The sequence below is a fragment of the Hypanus sabinus genome, chromosome 8 (assembly GCF_030144855.1).
Source record: "Hypanus sabinus isolate sHypSab1 chromosome 8, sHypSab1.hap1, whole genome shotgun sequence".
Lineage (NCBI taxonomy): Eukaryota > Metazoa > Chordata > Chondrichthyes > Myliobatiformes > Dasyatidae > Hypanus > Hypanus sabinus.
The window spans coordinates 141436798-141461744 of NC_082713.1; the positions used below are offsets into that span (position 1 = coordinate 141436798).

At 41.7% G+C, this 24947-nt stretch overlaps 1 protein-coding gene across 6 annotated transcripts in view; it reads left to right on the forward strand.

Moving 5' to 3' along the window:
- The window catches only part of LOC132398500 (ELKS/Rab6-interacting/CAST family member 1-like), a 734829-nt gene that overhangs the window by 111811 nt on the left and 598071 nt on the right, over window positions 1-24947 (forward strand). For all 6 annotated transcript variants that reach the window (XM_059978062.1, XM_059978065.1, XM_059978064.1 and 3 more), the window contains one exon: window positions 22982-23119. In XM_059978062.1, coding sequence (XP_059834045.1) covers window positions 22982-23119 — 138 coding nt within the window. The remainder of the gene's footprint in view (window positions 1-22981; window positions 23120-24947) is intronic.

A 24947-nucleotide genomic window follows, 5' to 3' on the forward strand; every position in this document is an offset into this window, starting at 1 on the left:
AAATTTGAAATCAGTTTGGCTTTAATTTTTTCTTGCACGAAAAATTTTAAATCATTAAACTGTCTAACTATTACATTATTTTCAGCTAGAAAATCATGATATTTTAGACATAAGGTATTAACTTGTTCATTGCCAAATGTGAAGTCACCATCTGCAATTGCGGAGAAATCAAAAGCTTGTGGCGGCTCATTTCCTAGCGTATGCGAACCGACTCACAATTAGATAGCCTACGGGGGTTTGCGAGCACAGAGCTTTGGAGCTTCTTCGCCATGGGGGGCCGGTTGACAGAGGCTTAAAAGTGAGGCTGAAGTTTTCGAATAAAGTTTTTTCCTTCGACTGCAGTTACCGACTCCGTGTCATAATTTTAGCGCTGCGTGTAGCACCGCTACAATTGGTGACCCCGACGGTCCAAACGATTTTTGGACCAGAAATGACCGACGCCGCCTCTGTTCATGCGGTTTCGTTGAAACTGCCGGGTTTCTGGACACAGCGCCCGGACCTATGGTTCCAGCAAGCCGAAGCCCAATTCCACGTTCGCCGGATCACCTCGGAAGACACCCGCTACTACTACGTGGTGGGCTCCCTCGACCAGGACACAGCTGCCCAGGTCGCGGAGTTCGTACAGTCGCCCCCGGCAGACGGCAAGTACACGGAATTCAAAGCCCTGCTCCTCAGGACTTTCGGACTCTCACGGCGCGAGCGGGCTGCCCGTTTACTGCACCTGGATGGCTTGGGCGACAGACCTCCATCGGCTTTAATGAATGAGATGTTGTCTCTGGCCGAGGGACACACAGGCCTCATGTTTGAGCAGGCATTCCTGGAGCAGCTGCCCGAGAACATACGCCTGCTGCTGTCCGACGCGGATTTCAGTGACCCCCGGAAGGTGGCAGCCCAGGCGGACTTGCTGTGGAACGCCAAAAAGGTGAGCGGGGCGTCCATCGCACAGATCTCCCAGCCACGCTCCCGGCAGCAAACCAGTCCGGGCCCGGCCGCAGAGCCCACTAACCCCCGGCCCAATGAACACTGGTGCTTCTACCACCAGCGGTGGGGCGCAGAAGCCCGCCGTTGCCGCCCGCCCTGCAAGTTCCCGGGAAACGCCAGGGCCAGCCGCCGCTGATGGCTACGGCGGCTGGCCATCGGGATAGCCTCCTGTATGTGTGGGATAGAAGGTTGGGACGCCGGTTTTTGGTCGATACTGGGGCTGAGATAAGCGTTTTACCTCCGACGAGTTACGACACCCGCAGCAGGGCACCGGGTCCCCCCCTGAGGGCCGTGAATGGCAGCACAGTAAGGACCTATGGCACCCGTCAGGTGCAGCTACTGTTCGGCCCCAGCCAGTTCACGTGGGACTTCACACTGGCAGCCGTAGCCCAACCGCTTCTGGGTGCGGATTTTTTGCGAGCTCACAGCCTGCTGGTTGACCTGCCCAGGAAGAGACTGGTACACGCCGAGACCTTTCAGACGTTCTCCCTGGGCGCGGCCCAGTTGCCAGCCCCTCACCTCGGCTCCATCACGCTGTCCGACAACGACTTCACCAGGGTCCTGGTGGAGTTCCCATCGGTTCTGGCACCGCAGTTCACAGCAGCCATGCCCAGGCACGGCGTACAGCACCACATCCCGACACAGGGACCACCCCTCCATGCCCGTGCTCGGCGGCTTCCCCCGGACAAGCTCCGACTGGCGAAGGAGGAGTTCCAGAGACTGGAGGAATTGGGGATCATCCGGCGGTCCGACAGCCCCTGGGCTTCCCCCCCTGCACATGGTGCCCAAAGCGACGGGGGGCTGGAGACCGTGCGGCGACTATCGCAGGCTGAACGAGGCTACCACACCGGACCGCTACCCTGTGCCGCACATTCAGGACTTTGCGGCAAACCTGCACGGCGCCCGGATCTTCTCCAAGGTCGACCTTGTCCGAGGGTACCATCAAATCCCGATGCATCCTGACGACGTCCCGAAAACGGCTCTCATCACCCCGTTTGGCCTCTTCAAGTTCCTCCGCATGCCGTTCGGCCTGAAGAATGCCGCACAGACGTTCCAGCGGTTAATGGACGCGGTGGGACGGGACCTGGACTTCGCGTTCATCTATTTGGATGACATCCTCATAGCCAGCGGCAGTCGTCAGGAGCATCTGTCCCACCTCCGTCAACTCTGCGCCCGACTGAGTGAGTACGGTCTTACAATCAACCCTGCCAAATGCCAGTTCGGACTTGATACCATTGACTTCCTGGGCCACAGGATTACTAAAGACGGGGCAACCCCTCTGCCCGCTAAGGTAGATGCGGTCCGCCACTTCCCCCGACCCACCACGATCAAAGGCCTTCAGGAATTCGTAGGTATGGTCAATTTCTACCGCCGCTTCCTCCCTTCAGCTGCCCGGATCATGCGCCCCCTGTTCGCCCTGATGTCGGGTCCGAGCAAGGACATTACCTGGGACGAGGAGTCCGCCGCCGCTTTCGTTCAAACGAAGGAAGCTTTGGCTGACGCCGCAATGCTAGTACATCCCAGAATGGACACCCCTACCGCCCTCACAGTGGACGCATCAAACACGGCAGTCGGTGGGGTGCTGGAGCAGCTCATCGCAGGTCGCTGGCAACCCCTGGCGTTTTTCAGCAAACACCTGCGGCCACCCGAGCTCAAGTACAGTGCTTTTGACCGGGAACTGTTGGCGCTCTACCTGGCAATCCGGCATTTCAGGTACTTCCTAGAAGGTCGGCCCTTCACCGCGTTCACGGACCACAAACCGCTTACCTTTGCGTTTACGAAAGCATCCGACCCCTGGTCATCCCGCCAGCAACGCCACCTGTCCTACATCTCTGAATACACAACGGATGTCCGGCACGTCTCGGGTAAGGACAATGTCGTGGCGGATGCGCTCTCTCGCCCTACCGTTCATGCCCTTTCCCAAGGGGTAGACTTTGAGGCACTGGCAGAGGCACAGCAGGTAGATGAGGAGATTCCGAGTTACAGGACTGCAGTCTCTGGTTTGCAGCTCCAGGACCTCCCAAGCAGGTTCTGGCCCAGGCTGTGGACATTGGGGGGTGTATCGCCGGTTCTGGGTGGGGGGGTTATGTGGCGGCTCATTTCCTAGCGTAGCGAACCGACTCACAATTAGATAGCCTACGGGGGTTTGCGAGCACAGAGCTTTGGAGCCTCTTCGCCATGGGGGGCCGGTTGACAGAGGCTTAAAAGTGAGGCTGAAGTTTTCGAATAAAGTTTTTTCCTTCGACTGCAGTTACCGACTCCGTGTCGTAATTTTAGCGCTGCGTGTAGCATCGCTACAAGCTGACCATTCTTGTACCTCGTCTTCAGGAAACCTTTCTTATAAATGAACAAAAGACTATTTATAAAAGTCAACAGCGAACTTGTATCTACTGTGACGTTTTCTTCATGTTGTTGGCTTAGCAAAACTTTAACTTTGTTACTCTACGAAACATTTTTTCAATAAAAGCTTAGTAAGCTATCTACAGGATTTGAAACAGATCTTTGTAAACTTTACAATATGAACACTGTCCACCAAAAATGGCTGCCGCCATGATGCAGTTGCACAAACCAGAACAGGAAAGTTGAGGTGACGTAAATTAGTGACGTGCGTTGTGGTATTTGAAAAACCAAACAACTGGTTAACAGAAACATTTAGATAAAAGATTATTTTCAATAAGTATAATTATTAATTAATACATTATTTTAGGTAACTAACCTTTTGTGCGCACATTAATTTCCTTTGTACACTGGTTGAAAAAAGTGTGTGCGCACGTACACGCGCAAAGTTTAGAGGGAACATAAGAGGAGAACGAAGATGCACTTAATTGAAGTGTACAAAATTGAGATACCTAAATAGTGTAATAAGAAGGATAAGTGTTGACATTTTAAAGCAGTCGACATTTTGAGTTTGGACTTTCCAAATTGCAAAAGTGAGAAATAAGTGGGTTTTAAGCTGCAGAGAGAAGATAATGTTTGGAACTCCTTCTCTTACAGGCTGATAGAGGCAGTAATCTTCATATTAAACAGTACTTGAACTGTGACTTGCAGACCTATGGGCTCAGTATTGGAAGGTGGAAGTAGGTTGGGTAGCATTTTGATCAATGTAGGTAAATATTTGACGGGTCAAATATTTATTGTGTAAATATTTTAGAAGTGTTATTTTCTGTTTAGTTTGTGTACACTAGAGTGTGCTGTTGTTCTACATATTTGTGATGTAAACTTCATAAAGAAACACTCTGGACCACTGATTTTTCGAGCTTTTTATAAGTAGAAAGAAGAATGTAATTTCTACTGAATATAACTGCGCAGCTAATGAAATTGTCAACACCTTTGTCTTTTTAATCATCAGGAAAAGATGTGCATCATATAGGTTGGTACCTGTTTGAACTTCTGATAACTGCCTTGTAGATGATACAGTTTAGATTTGTACTTCCTCACGGTGTGCTTGATATGAGCCATAGAAGGTACTGCACAGCCTCTAGGCAGTCTCCCAGAGAGAGGGGATGTACCCCGTCAAGTCATTCTCAAGTGCCAATAAAATAAGCAGGCTTGATAAAGGTTTTTTAACCCGATTGTTGGTTACACTAGAATATATCTGTAAACAATTTATCTTGGTGTATTAATTTACTTTTTTTGCATTTTGTGGTCAGTTGCTTAGAGTTACTTTTCTATAAGCAGGCACATTAAGTACTTTGTTTTATTTCCTGAGTCAAACAATTACCATATCCTTGTGGAATCATCCAGCATCGAAGGAAGGCATTTAAAATTCTCAAGTAGTCTCAATTCTTTGTGTTTTTTCTTCAACCTGGTGTTATTTTTGTTTAAATATATTACGTTTTGAAAGTCAGGTGTGGAATTAGTTACTTCCATTCTTTCAGGTAATAGATTGTATAACATATGTCAGGAGTTAAATGGAAGTTAGAATTTGTTCCCAGGTTGCTTCACTTGTATATTAGTTTAAGTTAAACTTGCATATGATTTCTCTTGGAGGTCAATTCACACAATTTTGGTCTTGTAAGGTTAAAACGGCTAATAATTTCTTAAGTCCACAACTTAAAAATTAACCGTGGACACTGCAACTTACTCTGGTCAATTTTGGTTTCACAAGTTAATCATGAATAGTGTGATCTCAAAAGGAAGAACCTTACTTGTTAATTTTGAATTTATTTGAAGTGCTAACAGGGAGTTGATGGTAATGAGCAGATGTAACTTATTCCCATTTTCACCAGGACTTTAATAAAGTAAACCAGAATAGACCAATGATTAAGGTAAAGATTGTGACATGAGACATGAAGCAAAGTGAAGTTGTTTGTTGGCTGGGATACAAATCTTTCTGTCCTGGTTCTTGATAGAGTTCATTGAAGAAAACGATGACTCATATACGTACATGGAGGGGAACAGTGGTGAGTAAGAGCATTGCAATAGCTCTCGTGATTTTGAATTGAGCTTGGGGAACCACGTTGATCCAAAAGTCACTCACCCCAACGTCCTTGTGTTATGCTTTGAGCAAATCAGATGTTCTCATTTCCAAGACCTCCATCTGAAGAGTTGCCTCATCTATGGAAGGCACCAGCCTTTTGGCCTCTGCAGTCCACTGGCCGTCAGCCGAAATGGAGAACGGCTGTCTCAGGAAGAGGAGGATGTCACCTGAGAGTTTAGGGGAGCATTCAAATCGTTCCCTAAAGTTTTCTGCCAGGCTCGGCACAAAATCCTTCATCACTGGATCCTCCCACATTTCATTCTTCCCGCAATGCTCCCGTAGACTTTCTCCTGTGGATGTCGCGTGCTCTGGGGGTGTAGGTCAAGTGTACGGTGTGGGATGAGGTTAAAATAAATTAGAGCAGCACACGCTTATTCTCATGTCCAGATATTTGGTTCTCGTGGTCTGCCTATTGGGGTTGTCTACTGTAGGGAGATAGAAAATGGAAAAATAGATGGCAGAAACACAAATGCAAGAGTCTTGGGCTTCAGAACAAAGCAGTAGAGAAAATCTGGGCAATACATACAAAATGCTGGAGGAACTCAGCAGGTCAGGTCAGGCAGCATCTATGGAAAAGAGTAAATGGTCGACGTTTCGGGCTGAGACCTTTCATCAAGACTGCTTGAATTTTCAGCATCTGCAGATTTTCTCTTGTTAGTGAAAATCTGGAGTTGGTTGGGAGGTGTGGTGAAGGTGGGGGTAGAAAATGATTGAAATCTGTAGCAAAATGAGAAGGAGAGTGGGAACTGAGTCGATGTCTATAGGTGAATAACCTTTCATCAGAACTGGCTTGTTTTAGACTTAATTAGAACAATGTAGGGGACCAGAGATATGGAGATTGCAATTGGGAACGAAAACAACTGGAAACTCCAGGTTAACCTTGTAGTCTGAATGGTGTTCTGCTGAATAGTCATACTATCAGAATTTGGTTTGCTCAATGAAGAGATTGAATTCTGAGCACCTGATGGAGTATGCTAAATTGGAAGAAATGCAAGCAATTACAGCCTAACCTGGAAGAATTGTTTGGGTCCCATGACAGTAGAAGGGAAAGGGGTGAAAGGGCTTGATAAGAAAGTTAGGAGTGGATGATGGTGGGGGTGGAAGACATTACCAGTGAGTAGGGGAGAAAATTATCCATGCATAATGCTTAAAAATGGAGAAGGGAAGAAGTGTCTGGTGTAGGAATCTTGTTGAGGTTGATGGTGGAGAGGGGTGATAAGATTGCAGAAAGTGGTAGGTGTAGTTTGGACCCAAATTAAATATACCTTTTTAATTTCAAGAAAATGAGTGGAAATAAAGACGTTGTTCACTTTAAGAGCAAGAGTAGTCACATGAATGAGGGTGGTGGTTAGATTGGAGAGGTTCATTTATGAGAAGTTATATTGGGCAGTTTTCCCTGGAGATGAAGCTGGGAGTGGATCTGATTGGAGCTAGTTGAGATTTGGAATGCATTGCTTTAGGGGATGTTGGAAGTGGGTGAGTAATTGCATCACTGTTCAAGAAGGAAATGAGGAGCACTCAACACTAAATCCTTGTATAGTTGTGAAATAGCAAGAATTGTATTCCTTCCTCTCTTTCTCTGTCATTGCCATGCCCTTGAAATTGTCACATTGTTGCATTTTCTTTCAGTTATAACAAAGCAGGTCTTATTTTATCAGGCTACCATCTCACTCTCCCCATTCCCATGGATACACTTTTTGGGATCTATGAGATTGATTAGTCCTGAGGCCTTGCTGTCCCTCAAAGCAGATCAGGTAGCAAGTGCTGACTGGAACAGAAAGAGTAAACTACTCCCCAGGCAGTTATTCTGGTTCATAGTTTGTATGCCTTTAAAAAGCTAGCTTTAGATGGTATCAATGCAATAAAGTTCTCATTATATCCAATGCATTTGCAGTAACATTCAACCATAAATATCTACAAATGTAAAGTTTACTAAACAGGGAGAAGTAAACATACAATATATTGTGACTTAGGTGCTTGTATAGTCAGATACCAGATTACCAGACATGGACTTATCATTTGTAAAAATAGGACCTTAGTACACTTCTATCTCTATATAAGCAAACCGTAAGAAATTTGCTAAACAATTATAAAATGTCTGCAAAACGTATTAGTACAATACTGTTTCTAGCATTTATCATGTATTATCCAAAATAATATGTGCCCACCCATGATGTTTGAAACAGATCTCAACAACCTGGAACAAAATAGGTAGGATCTCAGCTTTGTCAGACTTGTTGCTAGTTGGTTTGGATCCAAAGCACAAAGGTTAATGCAGTGGTTAATTGCACATTATTCAAACAGGTTGTGGGCTATCACAAACCACCTTGATGTACAATTGCTAATATGGTTTTGGCTCTGGCTGTCATGGTGTTTCTGCTATTCATGACTAAGTAATAGACTCATAACGTGACAAATTAATAAGGGAAAGAAGTACACTATGAATGTAAGAAAGTAGTATTAAGAAAAAAATATATAATTCAACTATATTCTTAGTATCTTAGCATGTGTCTCATTTATTGAATTAGATGGATACTCATGGAAGTCTGAAGTGACATGCTTTTCTGATTTCTCAGCACTGTGGCAGCCTTGTTCTTGCCAGTTAAAATTAGCATTTTGACAATTTAGCTTACTTTTCTAGTGCAAATTTCCCCAAGTGCTAGGTCAGTCTATTGACTTATTTACTATTGTACAACTGAAACTTCTAGGTCATGCAAAAATAAAATATTTCAATGTTGAAAGTGTATAATAAAAACAAAAAAAAGTAAGAATTGCTCAGTAGTTCAAGAAAAATAAATTGAGTTAATATTTTAAGTCAGCAGCTTTATATCAGATAGGGGAAACATTGAAGATAAAACAAGTTGTCAAGTGCCTTGTATTTCTTTTAAAGATGGTTTTCATTTCAACTCTTTTTTTATTTGATTGCTATTGTTGCTGCATCTAATGTGATTTGGAAAATCGGGAGAAATACATTTGCATTGTTTTTTTTTATTCCACATTAAACACTGTAACTATCCACTTAAGAACATGGACAATCTTGTAAGAGGCCATGAGATTTTCTTGAAAGTAACAAACTTTTGTACATTTTTGGTCAAAAGGTTTTTGCTTCAATAATCTTAGTTTATTGGGATCCTTCTCAAGGTGTAGAGTGATAAATTATATAGAGAATGAATTGCTGTGGAATACTTTATTTCCAACTGAATATCTGATTTCATGAAAATGATCTTGAGTTTTGTGCATGTGCCTCTTCGCTACTGAGTTTTTCCTGTGACTGCTCTAATTTTTTTCATCCTCTGCAGATAACATATAATTAATGCTGGTATGTATTACTGTGACTGTGTATTGTGAGATAAAATAGTGTGGAAACAAACTAAATGGTACCAACAGAGATCAAGACACCCTCTCCAATCCACCCTCCAGATACACATATTTTACATGCCTTTCAAAGTAAAATGCAGAATTATTGATCAGATAGACATGAATTATACTACCGTTAAGTTTGGAATACCATGTAACTAGTGACACTGTCTTGTAGATAGAAATTAGGGATAAAGGCCAACTTTGGGTTAGATTGAATTAATCAGAAAGCTTTTATTTCTTAATTTTATTGGAATATGGACATCATTGGTTAAGCCAGCATTTATTGCTAATATCATTTTTTATTCTGGGGGATATGGCAGGGATTAGTCATCTTCAACTGCTCTGGTCCCTGTAGTGATGCTATTTCCACAGTGTTATTTGGTAGATTAGAGCCAGCAATTATGAAAGAAAGCAGATATTTTCAAATCAAATACTAATCAAATTGTTTATCCAGATTTTCAATATTTACATATTACAAGTATAGCATATTTATCTTCCTGCAAAGAAACTTTTTAAAGGTTTTAAATGAGAGGCGGATCTTGTTTGTAAGACTTTAACTAAAGCATCTTTTTGCATTACTTAATTCTTGATTGCGGTAATTTACAATGTAAAACTGATTACAGAAGGTGCATTAATATGGGAATCTTACTCTAACTTTGTTGGAGAAATAGTGATGTTATAGTTGTAGTTTGAGGTACCTATGATATAGCTTAAAATGTAGTCTATAATACTTAGGAAATGTACACTCCCTTTTATGAAATATACCACCTTCAAGAAGATTTATGCAAATAAATGTATGTAAATTTTGCTGCAAAGAAAGTATGTTAGAAATGAAACCAAAAATACAATTAATTACAATAATATTATTGAATTAAATGTCATGAAAGTTACCTAAAGGGCTAAATGTTACTTTCAAATACATTGTCTCTCTAAGCAACAAAGCCATCTATGGTGATATATGTGTAGTCATGATTTATAAAATAGCAAACATTTTTGTATTGAAAGAGGTTGGTGGTTGGTATTGCTGTTATGTAAATTTTAGGAAATAGTGTTGTGAACTGGATATGGTGCTGATTCTCCGAAGGGTGAGATATTATTTAGGGTGTTTTGAAAAGATTTGGAAACTTTTCATTAATTTGTAATCAAATTGATGCATCTTCCATTGAATACAGGGGCAATTCTTCTCCCAAAGGGAGAGGTCTCGTTTTTTCTTCTGCATGAGATTGGTTTGCTTGTTGGGCATTTCCATAATCAGAATCAAAATTCTTGCTGTAAGTGACTTTTTAGACCTGTTGGTGACTTTTCCTGTTGAAAGCCTGGTGTGATTTTCATGAGCAGTTACCTTTTGAAATGATAGAATTATGTGATTGTAATGTAATTTAGAAACAAGAAATGTATTATTTTTTTCATCCAAAATGCCAAAAGCGTTTATAAAAGCGGTTATAAAAGCATTTCCTCTGGATGTTCAGAGAAAAGGTGATTTATAATTCTAAATTTGGAACCAAGCCATTTGGTACAAAATTATAAAGAACTTCCTCAGACAAGATTATGGAAATTGAAGATCTGCTTCCCTTCAAATGCTGTATATATTTGTAAATTGATAGATTTTTGTTATGTGAAGCATTATTTGATACAGAACAAAGGTATGGAAATGGAGGCAAAAGAGACTGCAGACTGGTTCCACAGATGCTGCTTGACCCACTGAGTTAGAAAATGGAATAGTACAACACAGTACAGGTACTTTAGCCGACTGATATGCCAACCATTTAATGTACTTAATCAATCTAACCCTTCTCCTGCACATTGCTCATAACTCCTTTATCTTTCTTTCCATGTGCCAATCTAAAAGTCTCTTAAGTGCCCCTAATGTAGCTGCCTCTACTACCACCTGCAGCAGTTCATTCCTGGCACATTCCACTCTGATTATATAAAAAAAAACTTATTGCATTTCCCCTAAACGTTCCTCCATTCACCTTAAAAAGATATCCACTGGTATTAACCACTACTTTGAAGGGGGGGGGGGGGTGTTAAAGGGCTGTCCATTATATCTCTGCCTCTCAGCATCTTTGCAACCTCTAAGTCTTCTCTCACCCTACTTCACTGCAAATAGAAATGCCATAGCTTGCTCAACCTTTCATCATATGTTCTCCAATCTAGGCAGCATCCTGGTAAATCTTCTCTGTATCCTCTGTGAAGCTTCTGTATCCTCCTTATAATGAAACAATCAGAAATGAACAGAATACACCAAGTGTGATCAAAGCAAAGTTTTAGGCAATAGACAATGGACAGTAGGTGCAGGAGTAGGCCATTCGGCCCTTCTAGCCAGCACCACCATTCACTGTGATCATGGCTGATCATACACAATCAGTACCCTGTTCCTGCCCTCTTCCCATACCCCTTGACTCCGCTATCTATGAGAGCTCTACCTAACTCTCTCTTGAATGCATCCAGAGACTTGGCCTCCACTGTGTTCTGGGGCAGAGCATTCCACATATCCACCACTCTCTGGGTGAAAAAGTTTTTCCGCATCTCTGTTCTAAATGGCCTTCCCATTATTCTTAAACAGTGGCCTGTAGTTCTGGACTCGCCCATCAGCGGGAACATGCTTCCTGCCTCCAGTGTGTCCAATCCCTTAATAATCTTATATGTTTCAATCAGATCCCCTCTCATCCTTCTAAATTCCAGTGTATACAAGCCCAGTCACTCCAATCTTTCAACATATGACAGTCCCACCATTCCGGGAATTAACCTTGTGAACCTACGCTGCACTCCCTCAATAGCAAGAATGTCCTTCCTCGAATTTGGAGACCAAAACTGCACACAATACTCCAGGTGGGGTCTCATCAGGGCCCTGTACAGCTGCAGAAGGACCTCTTTACACCTATACTCAATTCCTCTTGTTATAAAAGCCAGCATGCCAATAGCTTTCTTCACTGCCTGCTGTACCTGCATGCTTGCTTTCATTGACTGATGTACAAGAACACCTAGATCTCGTTGTACTTCCCCTTTTCCTAACTTGACTCCATTTAGCTAGTAATCTGTCTTCCTGTTCTTGCCACCAAAGTGGATATTCTCACATTTATCCACATTAAACTGCATCTGCCATACGTTTGCCCACTCACCCAACCTGTCCAAGTCACCCTGCATTCTCATAACATCCTCCTGACATTTCACACTGCAACCCAGCTTTGTGTCATCAGCAAATTTGCTACTGTTACTTTTAATCCCTTCATCTAAATCATTAATGTATATTGTAAACAGCTGCAGTCCCAGCACCGAACCCTGTGGTACCCCACTGGTCACAGCCTGCCATTTCGAAAGGGACCCATTAATCACTACTTTTTGTTTGCTGTCAGCCAGCCAATTTTCAATCCATGTCAGTACTCTGCCTCCAATACCATGTGCCCACTAATCTCCTATGTGGGACTTTATCAAAAGCTTTCTGGAAGTCCAGGTACACTACATACACTGGCTCTCCCTTGTCCATTTTCATAGTTACATCCTCAAAAAAACTCCAGAAGATTAGTCAAGCATGATTTCTCTTCATAAATCCATGCTGACTCGGACTGATCCTTCTACTGCTATCCAAATGTGTCGTAATTTCCTCTTTTATAATTGACTCCAGCATCTTTCCCACCACTGACGTCAGGCTAACCGGTCTATAATTCCCTGTTTTCTTTCTCCCTCCTTTCCTGAAAAGTGGGACAACATTAGCCACCCTCCAATCAGCAGGAACTGTTCCTGAATCTGTAGAACATTGGAAAATGATTACCAATGCGTCCACGATTTCTAGAGCCACCTCTTTAAGTACCCTGGAATGCAGACCATCAGGTCCGGGGGACTTATCAGCCTTCAGACTCAACAGTCTATCCAACACCGTTTCTTACCTAATATAAATTTCCTTCAGTTCATCCTTTACCCTAGTTCCTTTGGCCACTATTACATCTGGGAGATTGTGTCTTCCCTAGTGAAGACAGATCCAAAGTACCTGTTCAACTCATCTGCCATTTCCTTGTTCCCCATAATAAATTTACCCGTTTCTGTCTTCATGGCCCAATTTTAGTCTTAACTATTTTTTTGCTATTCACATACCTAAAGAAGCTTTTACTATCCTCCTTTATATTCTTAGCTAGTTTACCTTTGTACCTCATTTTTTCTTGGCGTATTGCCTTTTTTTGTTATCTTCTGTTGCTCTTTAAAAGCTTCCCAGTCCTCCGATTTCCCGCTCATCTTTGCTATGTTATACTTCTGTTTTATTTTTATACTGCTCTTTACTTCCCTCATCAGCCACGGCTGCCCCTTACTCCCCTTAGGATCTTCCTTCCTCTTTGGAATGAACCGATCCTGCACCTTTGCATTATTCCCAGAAATACCTGCCATTTTTGATCCACTGTCTTCCCTGCTAGGGTATTGTTCCATTGAACTTTGGCCAGCTCCTCCCTCATAGCTCCATAGTTCCCTTTGTTCAACTGTAATACTTACACATACGAGTTTCCCTTCTCGTTCTCAAATTGTAGGTTAAAACATATCATATTATGGTCACTACCTCTTAATGGTTCCTTTACCTCGAGGTCCCTGATCAAATCCGGTTCATTGCACAACACTAAATCTAGAATTGCCTTCTCCCTGGTAGGCTCCAGTACCAGCTGTTCTAAGAATCCATCTCGGAGGCACTCCACAAAGTCCCTTTCTTGGGGTCCAGTACCATTCTGATTCTTCCAGTCTACCTGCATGTTGAAATCCCCCATGACAACTTTTTTATCATGGTTTTGTCATGAAGAGTCAATTTTAACTCTTCATTCAGCTTACACCCTACATCCAGACTGCTGTTTGGGGGCCTGAAGATAACTCCCATTAAGGTCTTTCTACCCTTAGAATTTCTCAGTTCTATCCATACTGACTCTACATCCCCAGTTTTATAGTTCTATCAGCATTCCTGTTTTTCCACATAAAATGAAATTGTAGTGATCATCCACAACTAATTGCATGGCTTGATTTCAGGATGATTGTTCTTTGTTCTCCTTGATTGGTGGGGGTTTTCTAGTAGGGGTGTGGGGAGAAAACTCTGAACTGAAATAATGATCTTTTAAGGTCAGAGTTTTCGATATTATTGCTAACAAACTCAATCATGACGAAAATATGCAATGACCAAATACATCTGTAAAAGTGTAATTCTATCTGCACCTGCTAATATCATGTATTGAACAGTATCTCTGTTTAGAACTTATGAAAACACATCATTAGATTTTAAGTTTGTGCTAATCTTACCTCTGCTAATGACAAGCTGGATATTTTTAGATACATGAATTTGATTATACAAACCAAAAAATATCTCCGTTGTTCTAGTTTGTTTTGATGATAAAGGATTTCTCGTCATTTAACAGCTTAGGATTTCTGAACTTCCTGCCTACTGTATGTATAATATTAGGAAAGTAAAAGCATTTTAAATGCTGCATACATACTTTGATAATAAAATGACCCTTTGAATGTAATTGACATGTATTGAAAGTCCTACAGTGATAGTTCACATTTGGCGATTGGAATTTGTGTGAAGCAGGGAAGCTTAATATTGTTAAAAGAGGCTACATCTGATTTAGATGAAAAGTGCTATAACATTAATACCTTTTTTTAATCACATCTGCTACTTCCCAGAACTGCTGGATTTTTCCCATGCCTGCATTCTTTTAAATTAAACCATAGCATTTACTGCCTATTGTACATGAGCACAATACAGTAGTATGAAAAAACATGGCCTTGGGCAAGTCTGTTCAAACTCAAATAGTTTCCAGTTAAATTCACTGGCGTGTGTTGAGTCAGTGTTCAGTTCTGTATTTTTTTTCCTCTGTCTACTATTTTAGAAAAAATTGAATGCATTACATAAGTCATTGTCATTGATTAATACCACTGTTTGCAACTGAGCAAATGTAGAGCAATGAAATTCTGACTATATCATTGCGATTACCGTGGTCCTTTTCCATTCATAGAAGCAATTCGATGATGGCATCAAATGAATTTCAAGTTGGGGTATAACAGGAACAAAATCTGTTTTTCACTTTCCACTAAAGTATATTCAGCTTTATGTAAATAGCTTCAGAAAATTATGTGTGTTTCCTTAAACCGAGCAATCTTATAAGCATATCCTTGTGGGTTGATGAGTTCACTCACACCTAAGCGAGTGCCTGCAATATTTTGGGGAAATGCTGGCATTTCTGCCACCAAATTCAGGATTCCTGTGTGTGTGTGCATTAATGTAGAATTTTTGAATGTTCTGAATGTTCTTTGCTCATATTTCCCTCATTTACTTCTGTGTTTCTCTGGGGGACTTGGCTGAGAAACCAGAACTATTTGGACATCAAGAAAGGAGATCCTCATTATTTACTTAAGAATTTTTTACAAGTGACTAAGATAAATTTTAGGTAATTTTTATTTAATTGATTTTAATTAAATCTTTGATTTTAATTGTGTTAATTTAATATAATTTCAAAACAAATTTTGATTTTAATCACCTTTGAATATTTTTTAAGTCAACAAAATCTGTGGATTTCAAAGTTCAAACTAAATTCATTTTTAAATTACAAATTATGTCATCATATACAACCCTGAGATTTCATTTTCAACATACACAGTAAATCCAAGAAACACGATAAAATCAATGAAAGATTGCACCCAGCAGTACTGACAAACAACAAATGTGCAAAGAATGACAAACTGTGCATATACAAAGGAGAATAAATAAATATCAAGAACATAAGATGAAGAATTCTTGCAAGTTAGTGGGAACAGTTCAGTGATGGGGTGACTGAAGTTATCCCCTCTGGTTCAAGAGCCTGATGATGGTTGAGAGTTTATGGTTAATCCTGAACCTAATGGTTTGGGTCTTGAAGCTCTTACACCACCTTCCTGATGGTAGCAGTGAGGAAGAACATGGTCTGGGTGGTGGGGTGTCTTTGATGGATGTTGATTTTCCTGTGACAGCGCTCCATGTAGATATGCGCAGTGGTGGGAAGGGCTGTACCACTGATGGACTGAGCTATATCCAATACTTTCTGTAGAATTTTCCATTCAAAGGCATTGGTGTTTCAGTAGTCGGTCAATATACCCTACACCCTATAGAAGTTTGACTAAGTTTTAGATGTCATGCCGAATCTTCACAAACTCCTGAGCAAGTAGAGACACTGCTGTCCTTTCTTTGTAATGGCAGATAAGTGCTGGGCCTAGACCAGCTTCTCTGAAATGATAGTACTGAGGAATTTAAAGTTGCTGACCCTCTCCAACTCCAGTCCCTCGATGAGGACTGCCTCATGGACCTTTGGTTTCCTCTGTAATCAGCTTCTTACTCTTGCTGACATTGAGTGAGAAGTTGTTGTGGCACCACTCAGTCAGATTTTCAATCTCCCACCTATATGCTGACTCATCACCACCTTTGATTCAGCCAGTGACAGTGGTGTACTGAACAAACCTAACTATGACATTGCAGCTGTGCTTAACCTCACAGTCACAAGTCTATAAGACTGTGAGTAGAAGTAGCACATCTGGCCCATTGAGTCTTCTCTACTGTTTCATTGTGGCTGATCCAATATTTCCTCTCAGTCCCAATCTCTTGCCTTCTCCCTGTATCCTTTCATGCCCTGACCAATCAAAAATCCATCAACATTTGCCTTAAATGTACATAGAGACTTGGCCTCCACAACTGCCTGTGCCAAAGAATTCCACAGATTTATCACTCTGGCTAAAGAAATTCCTCCTCATCTCCATTCTAAAGGGACACCCCCTCTATTTTGAGGCTGTGCTCTCTGATTGAAGACACTCCAGCACAGGAAACATCCTTTCCATATCCAGTCTATCAAGGCCTTTCACCTTTCGTCAGGTTTCAATGAGGTTACCATTGATTCTTCTGAATTCTGATAACTACAGACCCAAAGCCATCAAACGCTCTTCATATGACAAGCCGTTTAATGTTGGAAACATTTTTGTGAACCTCCTTTGATATATCTCCAGTTTCAGCTCATCCTTTCTAAGATAAGAGACCCAAACCTGCCCACAATACTCTAAGTGAGGCCTCAACATTACATCCTTGCTTTTATATTCTAGTCCACTTGAAATGAAAGCTAACATTACATTTGCCTTCCTCATCACAGACTCAACCTGCAAATTAACCTTTAGGGAACCAAGTCCCTTTGCACCTCAGATTTTTGTATTTTCTCTCCGTCTAGAGAATAGTGAGCCCTTTCACTTCTTGTACTAAAATGCATGACCCTACACTTCCCAATACTGTATTCCATCTGCCACTTCTTTGCCCATTCTCCTAATCTGTCTCAGTCCTTCAGTAGCCTCTCTACTTCCTCAAGGCAATCTGCCCCTATGCCTATCTTTATATTGTCTGCAAACTTTGCAACAAAGCCATCAATTCATCTAAATCATTGACGTCAATGTAAAAGCAATTGGTCCCAACACAGACCCCTGTGTTACACCACTGTCAGTGGCAGTGTGTCAGAAAAGGCTCCCTTTATTCCCACTCTTTGTCTCCTGCTAATGAGCCACAACTTTACCCATGCTAAAACCTTTCCTTTAATACCATAGTCTTGTAGATTGTTCAGCAGCCTTGTGTGTGACACCTTGTCAAAGGCCTTCTGGAAAGTCTTAAGTACACAACATCAGCCAAATTCTCTTTTGTCCATCCTGCTTGTTATTTCTTCAAAGAAATTCGAAGGATTTGTCAGGCAAGATTTTCCCTTGAGGAAACCACGCTGACTACGGCCTATTTTACCATGTACCTTAAAGAACCCCGAAACCACATTCTTAACAATCAACACCAACATCTTCCCAACCACTGAGGTCAGACTAACTGCATATAATATCCTTTTTCTGCCACTTTTTTCTGCCCTTTTTGAAGAGTACAGTGATACTTGCTATTTTCTAGTCCTCTGAAACCATTCCAGAATCTAACGGAATTCTTGAATGATCATGACTAATTCCTCCACATTCTCTTTAGTCATCTCTCCCAGAACCCAGGGTATAAACCATCTGGTTCAGGTGACTTATCTACTTTCAGCTTTTTCAGTTTCCCAAGAACCTTCTCTCTAGTAATGGTAACTTTACCCAGTTCATGACCTCTGACACCTAGAACTTCCATTAAATTGCAAGTGTCCTCCACATGAATACTGATGCAAAATTCTTGTTCAAATGATCCACCATTTCCTTGTACCCCATTATTGCCAGCATTGCTTTTCAGCTGTCCAATATCCACTCTTGCCTCTCTTTTACACTTTGTGTATCTGAATAAACTTTTGACATCCTCATTAATATTATTGGCTAGCTTTTGTTTGTATTCTATCTTTATCCTTGTGACTTATTATAGTTTCCTTCTGCTGTTATTTAAAAGTTCCCCAAATCCCCTAATTTCTCACAAATTTTTGCTCTATTATATGCCCTCTCTTGGGCTTTTATGTTGGCTTTGACTTCCCTTGTTTGCTATGGTTGTGTCATCTTGTCTTTAGAATACATCTTCGTCTTTGGAATGTATATATCCTGTTCCTTCTGAATTGTTTTCAGAAATTCCAGCCATTGCTGCTTTGCCATCATCCCTGCCAGAGTAATTTTCCAATCAATTTTGGCCAAATTCTCTCTTATGCCTCTGTAACTTCCTTTACTCCACTGTATTATTGTTACATCTGACTTTAGCTTCTTCTTCTGAAATTTCCAGGTGAGTTCAATCATATTATGATCAATTAATCCTAAGGGTTCTTTTAGCATAAGATCTAATCAGTTCAAATTCATTGCACTGCACCCAGTCCTGAATATTGGGTCAACAAAGAGCTGCTCTTACAAGCCATCTTGTAGACATTCTAGAAATTCTGCCTCTTGGAATCCTGCACCAACCAATTTTTCCCAAACTACCTGCTTATTGAAATCCGCTATGACTATTGTAATGTTGCCCTTTTGCATGCATTTTCTATCTCCCATTGTAACTTGTAAGCCACATCCTAACTACTGTTTGGAGGTCTGTATATAATTCCCATTAGGATCTTTTTACCCTTGCATTTTCTGAGCTTTATCCACAATAACTTAACATCTTCTGACCTTGTATCATCTGTTTCTAATGATTTGATTTCATTTTTTTTTTTAACCAACAGAGCCACACCACCCCCTGTGCCTTCCTATCTGTCATTTGAATAGAATGTATATCCTTGGACATTAAGCTCCAAGCTATAATTTTCTTTCAGTTATAATTCAGTCTTGACGATTTCTAACTGGGCTACAAGTTCATTTATTTTATTCTGTATAGTGTGTGCATTCAAATATGACACCTTTAGTCCTGTATTCACCTTTTTTGATTCTGTCTGCCTTTTGCATTGCAACATATCTAGTTGACTGCAATTTTGCGCCATCATCAGCTTCTCCTTGCTTGGGCTCACACTACATATTGTCTCTGTTTGTAAACCAGCTAGCTCATCTTCCGCACTATCACTTTGATTCACATCCCCTTGGCAAATTAGTTTAAAACAATCCAAACATCTCTAGCCAATCTGCCCAAAAGTATATTGGTTACCTCAGGTGGAAATATAACCTGTCCCTTTTGTACAAGTCATACCTTTCCCAGAAGAAATTACAATGATCCATAAATCTGAACTTCTTCCTGCACCAGTTCCTCAGCCATGCATTCACCTGCCTAATCATCCTATTCTTACCCTCAGTGGTGTATAGTACATGGAGCAATTCAGGACAACCCTGGAGGTCCCATTTTTCAGTTTTCTCCCTCGCTCACTAGAAATTTCTCTTCAGGAAGCCTCACCTTGTCTACCTATGTCATCGGTGCCAATATGTATGAAAATTTCTGGCTGCTCACCCTCTCCTTTTGAGAATACCATGGACACAATCCAAGACATCCCTCATCCTGGCACCAGGGAGACAACATACTAACTGGGTGTTTCTACTGCACCCACAGAATCTTGTCTCTGTTTCTCTGACTAAGAAAATCTCTTATCAACACTGCAGTCCTCTATACCCCTCTGTTCTGAGTTGCAGCATCAGACTCAGTGCAAGACACCCAGTCACTGTGGCTCCCCTCTGCTAGGTCATCTCCCTCAATAGTATCTAAAGTTAGCCTCACTCCACTTGGGATAGGGCTCCCCTTGTCCTCTCCTACCACCCCACCAGCCTCCGGGTCAAACATATAATTCTCCGTAACTTCCGCCACCTCCAACAGGATCCCACTACCAAGCACATTTTTCCCTTCCCCCCCCCCTCTGCTTTCCGCAGGGATCGCTCCCTACACAACTCCCTTGTCCATTCGTTCCCCCCCAATCCCTTCCCACCGATCTCCCTCCTGGCACTTATCTTTGTAAGCGGAACAAGTGCTACACCTGCCCTTATGCTTCCTCCCTCACCACCATTCAGGGCCCCAGACAGTCCTTCCAGGTGAGGCGACACTTTACCTGTGAGTCGGCTGGTGTGGTATACTGCGTCCGGTGCTCCCGGTGTGGACTTTTATATATTGGTGAGACCCGACACGGACTGGGAGACCGTTTTGCTGAACACCTACGCTCTGTCTGCCAGAGAAAGCAGGATCTCCCAGTGGCCAAACGTTTTAATTCCACGTCCCATTCCCATTCTGATATGTCTATCCATGGCCTCCTCTACTGTCAAAATGAAGTCACACTCAGGTTGGAGGAACAACTCCTTATATACCGGCTGGGTAGCCTCCAACCTGATGGCATGAACATTGACTTCTCTAACTTCAGTTAATGCCCCTCCTGCCCTTCTTACCCCATCCCTGATATATTTAATTTTTTCCCCTTCCTTTTTTTTCTCTCTCTCTGCCCATCACTTTGCCTGTTCTCCATCTCCCTCCGGTACTCCCTTACCTCTTTCTTTCTCCCTAGGCCTCCCATCCCATGATCTTTTCCATTTTCCAGCCCAGTATCCCTTTTGCCAATCACCTTTCCAGCTCCTAGCTTCACCCCACCCCCTGCTGGCTTCTCCTATCATTTTGGATTTCCCCCTCCCCCTCCTACTTTCAAATCTCTTACTATCTTTCCTTTCAGTTGGTCCTGACGAAGGGTCTCAGCCCGAAACGTCGACAGTACTTCTTCTTGTAGATGCTGCCTGGCCTGCTGCATTCCACCGGCATTTTATGTGTGTTGCTTGAATTTCCAGCATCTGCAGATTTCCTCGTGTTTGAGCTCTCAGGGATTTCATTTTTATTTGAAACAATGACTTCGACATTGAGGTGCCTAGTATTGTTCTAGTTTAGGTGATTCAAGGTATGATTATTGCGTATTATCTTTTAAAACTCTTTTTGCTACATTCTGTTTACCTAGAGATTTTTAGAAAGTGGGAGTTTGTAAATAATAATAGTAATATGAGGAACCTGAAAACTAGGGTGTGCAAGCAGTTTAGAGATTGAGCATCTTCAAACTATCCAGGTTGGTCAGACTGACTACTCATTTTATCTCGTACTGTTATAAAGATGGAAATCCATAAAAAGAAGCAAAAGGTATGGAAATTCATGTTGATTAAGTTGAAGCAGGGTATTTGCAGCAGGTACTCGTATTTGAATCTCCATTGATAGATTAAATGGTTTGTGTACCACTTCCTTTGATCTAAAGATAAATGTTTATACTAGTAGTCCGGATAGATGGGGCTCATCAGCCGTAGTTGGCAGCTGATCTAGATAAAGGAAGACTCTGAACTCAAGCCTCTGCTGCATTGTGGGTACCTATTCATAGGGATGGCTTTGGAAGTAAACTGCAAAGAGATATCTCGAGCTTGAATCCCTAAAGTAGTCCTCTGCTGAGTTCAACATTGACTGGCAATTCCTGTGACGTTGCTGGTGCCAAACTGTATTTGCCTCTGCTGTTCCTTTGGGTTCATCAGATGTGTGGAGAGGGGGTGCTAGCTATGTGGGAAACGATGTGTTCTCCATATCATACTGGCTTGCATAGCACATAGACAGCCAGGATGCAACATCCGTGGTCAACCCGACCAATGGATCCCTCTTGCCCATTGTATGTCAATGTCAGGATAGAGACTAAGACAATCCAGGTGATGCAAATATTAGTGCTAGCTAAGGGTAGGTGGTAAATCTATATTGATCATAGTTGATTTATCAGGGACAGTGTAAATAGAGACGATTTTAGCAAAACTCAGTCAGCGCCAGGAGGAACCAAACAAAGTTCTGGAACTGTGATGTAGGCCAACTGTTGCTGGGAAATATAAAGTAAAAAGAAAAGTAAAAAAAAACTGAAGTTAAAAGAAAAAAAGCCACTCATTAGGTCAGGTAGCATCTGCGGAGAGTGTTAATAACATGGAATATGTGAAATAGAAGCAAGTGTAAGTCATCTGGCCTATAGAACCAGTTCTGCTGTTCAGTAAGATCATGGCTGATCTGGCCAAGGACTCAACTCCATCTACTTTCCTTTTCTCCATAACCCTTATTCCCCCTATTGTTCAAAAAATATATCTCACTGTGTCTTAAAAATATTTAATGAAGTAGCCTCTGGGCAAAGAATCACCCTTCCCTGGGAAAAGCAGTTCCTCCTCATATGTGTTAAATTTACTCCTGTAGTTCATAATGGAAACAATTTTACTGCCTCTCTTAACTATCCCTTTTGAAATTTAGTGTCTGTAAGATCCCCTTTCATTCTTCAGAATTGCAGTGGGTTTAGTCCCAAGCAACTCAATCTCTCAGCTAAAAGAGTTTGTTGCAGGTGGTTGTTCTTTTAACATTTGAACTGGCCAGCTTGTAAACGGGATAGGCTAGTAATCTGAATTTGATTTCAGTCCTGCGGGTTCCATATACTTGGTCCAGAGATGAGGCGTTGTTTCTCAAGATTCTTTCTGTACTTTGGAACAGATTTGGAGGCAAGTCATAGATGTCAGAGTAGAAGTGGGGTGGAGAATTAAAATGATGGGAGGCTCAAGGTAACTTGAAGATTGAATGGAGGTGTTCACAGAGCATTCTACCAATCTTTGGTCAACATTTGATTTTTCCAGTGTAACTGAGACCACGTTGTAACAGTTGAATGCTATATTTTAAATTGGAGATAATTCAGCTGGGAAGGACAGTTTGGGTCGTTGAATGGTGAAATTCAGGTTTCACTCATTAAATATCTTGTCTATTCTCCTTCCCTGTTTAATCTGTGTTTTATTTGCTTGCAGATTGAGAATTTGCAGGAACAACTCAGGGATAAAGAAAGGCAAATGAATAGTTTAAAAGAGCGTGTAAAATCATTGCAGGCTGACACCACAAATACAGACACTGCCCTGACTACCCTAGAGGAAGCTCTTGGAGAGAAGGTGAGTTGTGTGTGTCTGAATCAGTACTGTTTGATATGAAAATTATTGTCAGTAATATGGGGATCATATTTTTTTAACAAAGATGCATCTTTAATATTAGCAATGCTGGTGCTGACAAAGGTAAAATTGAATTTATTGTCATATGTATACCTAGAACATTCTATGCACAGGATTTCACTGATAAACTTAATTGCAGTAGCATCATAGGCAGGTAGCATTGTATAATTGTATTCACAAGAAAAAAAATTAAACTTAGACAACATCTACAGGAGTGCAATTAGAACCAAAACTGTCCATCTTAGTACATTGGAGAGATGTATATTGACTAACTGAAGTAGCTTCAACCACTGAACTTGAATGATAATTAGACTTGACTAGGGTTTGTAAATTGGAAGCTTTGATTTACTGTATTCAACTCTATTTCCAGGATAGGCTTCATGTATGCTTGAGTGTTATGGTCAAATATTAGGATAGGTGACAGGTTGTCTGAACAAGTGTTGGTCAGATAATGTTGCTACAATCTCAGAAACAACTTTTATTATGGTTTAAAGAAATAATTGGAGCATTTTGATGAAGAAGGATTATATGATGTTAAAAAGTGCAGCATAGAAGAATTTGAATTGACTTTATTTCTTATATCCTTCACATACATGAGAAGTAAAAATGTTTATGTTACGTTTCTGTCTAAATGTGCAATGTGCAATCATAGTAATTTATAATAAATAGAATAATCAATGTAACATAGAAATACACTCAAATTAACGTGAGTTAATCAATCTGATGGCCTGGTGGAAGAAGCTGTCCTGGAGCCTGTTGCTCCTGGGTTTTATGCTGTAGTACACTTTCCTGGATGGTAGCAGCTGGAATAGATTGTGGATGGGGTGACTCGGGTCCCCAATAATCCTTCAGGCCCTTTTCTCACACCTGTCTTTGTAAATGCCCTGAATCATGGGAAGTTCACAATTACAGATGAGCTTGGGCTGTCCTCACCACTCTCTGCAGAATCCTGCAATTAGGGGAGATACAGTTCCCATACCAGACAGTGATGCAGCCTGTCAGGATGCTCTCAATTGTGCCCCTGCAGAAAGTTCCTGGGATTTGGGGGCCCATACCAAACTTCTTCAACCGTCTGAGGTGAAAGAGGTGCTGTTGTGCCTTTTTCACCACACAGCTGGTGTGTTCAGACCACTGAGTCCTCGGTGATGTGGATGCCGAGGAACTTAAAGCTGTTCACCCTCTCAACCCCAGATCCATTGATGTCAATAGGGGTTAGCCCGTCCCCATTCCTCCTGTAATCCACAACCAGCTCCTTTGTTTTTGAGACATTGAGGGAGAGGTTGTTTTCTTCACACCAATGTGCAGAGAGATGACTCTTCCCTGTAGGCCACCTTGTTATTATTTGAGATTAGGCCAATCAATGTAGTGTCATTGGCAAATTTGATTAACAGATTAGAGCTATGGTGACGCAGTCATCGGTATACAGGGAGTAAAGGAGGGGACTTGGTACACAGCTCTGAGGGGCTCTTGTGTTGCGAGTCAAGGGGAGGAGGTGAGGGAACCCATTCTTACCACCTGCTGCTAATCTGACAGGAAGTCCAGGATCCATCTGCACAAGGCAGGGTCAAGGCTGAGGTCTCTGAGCTTCCTGTTGAACCTGGATGGAATTATGGTGTTGAATGCTAAACTGTAGCCCAAGAACGGCATTCTCACATGAGCTTCCTCCTTCTCCAGATGTGTAAGGACAGTAATGTAGAGCAGTGGTTATTGCGTCGTCTGTCAATTGGTTGTGACAGTAGGCATATTGTAGGGAGTCCAGTGTAAGTGGTAG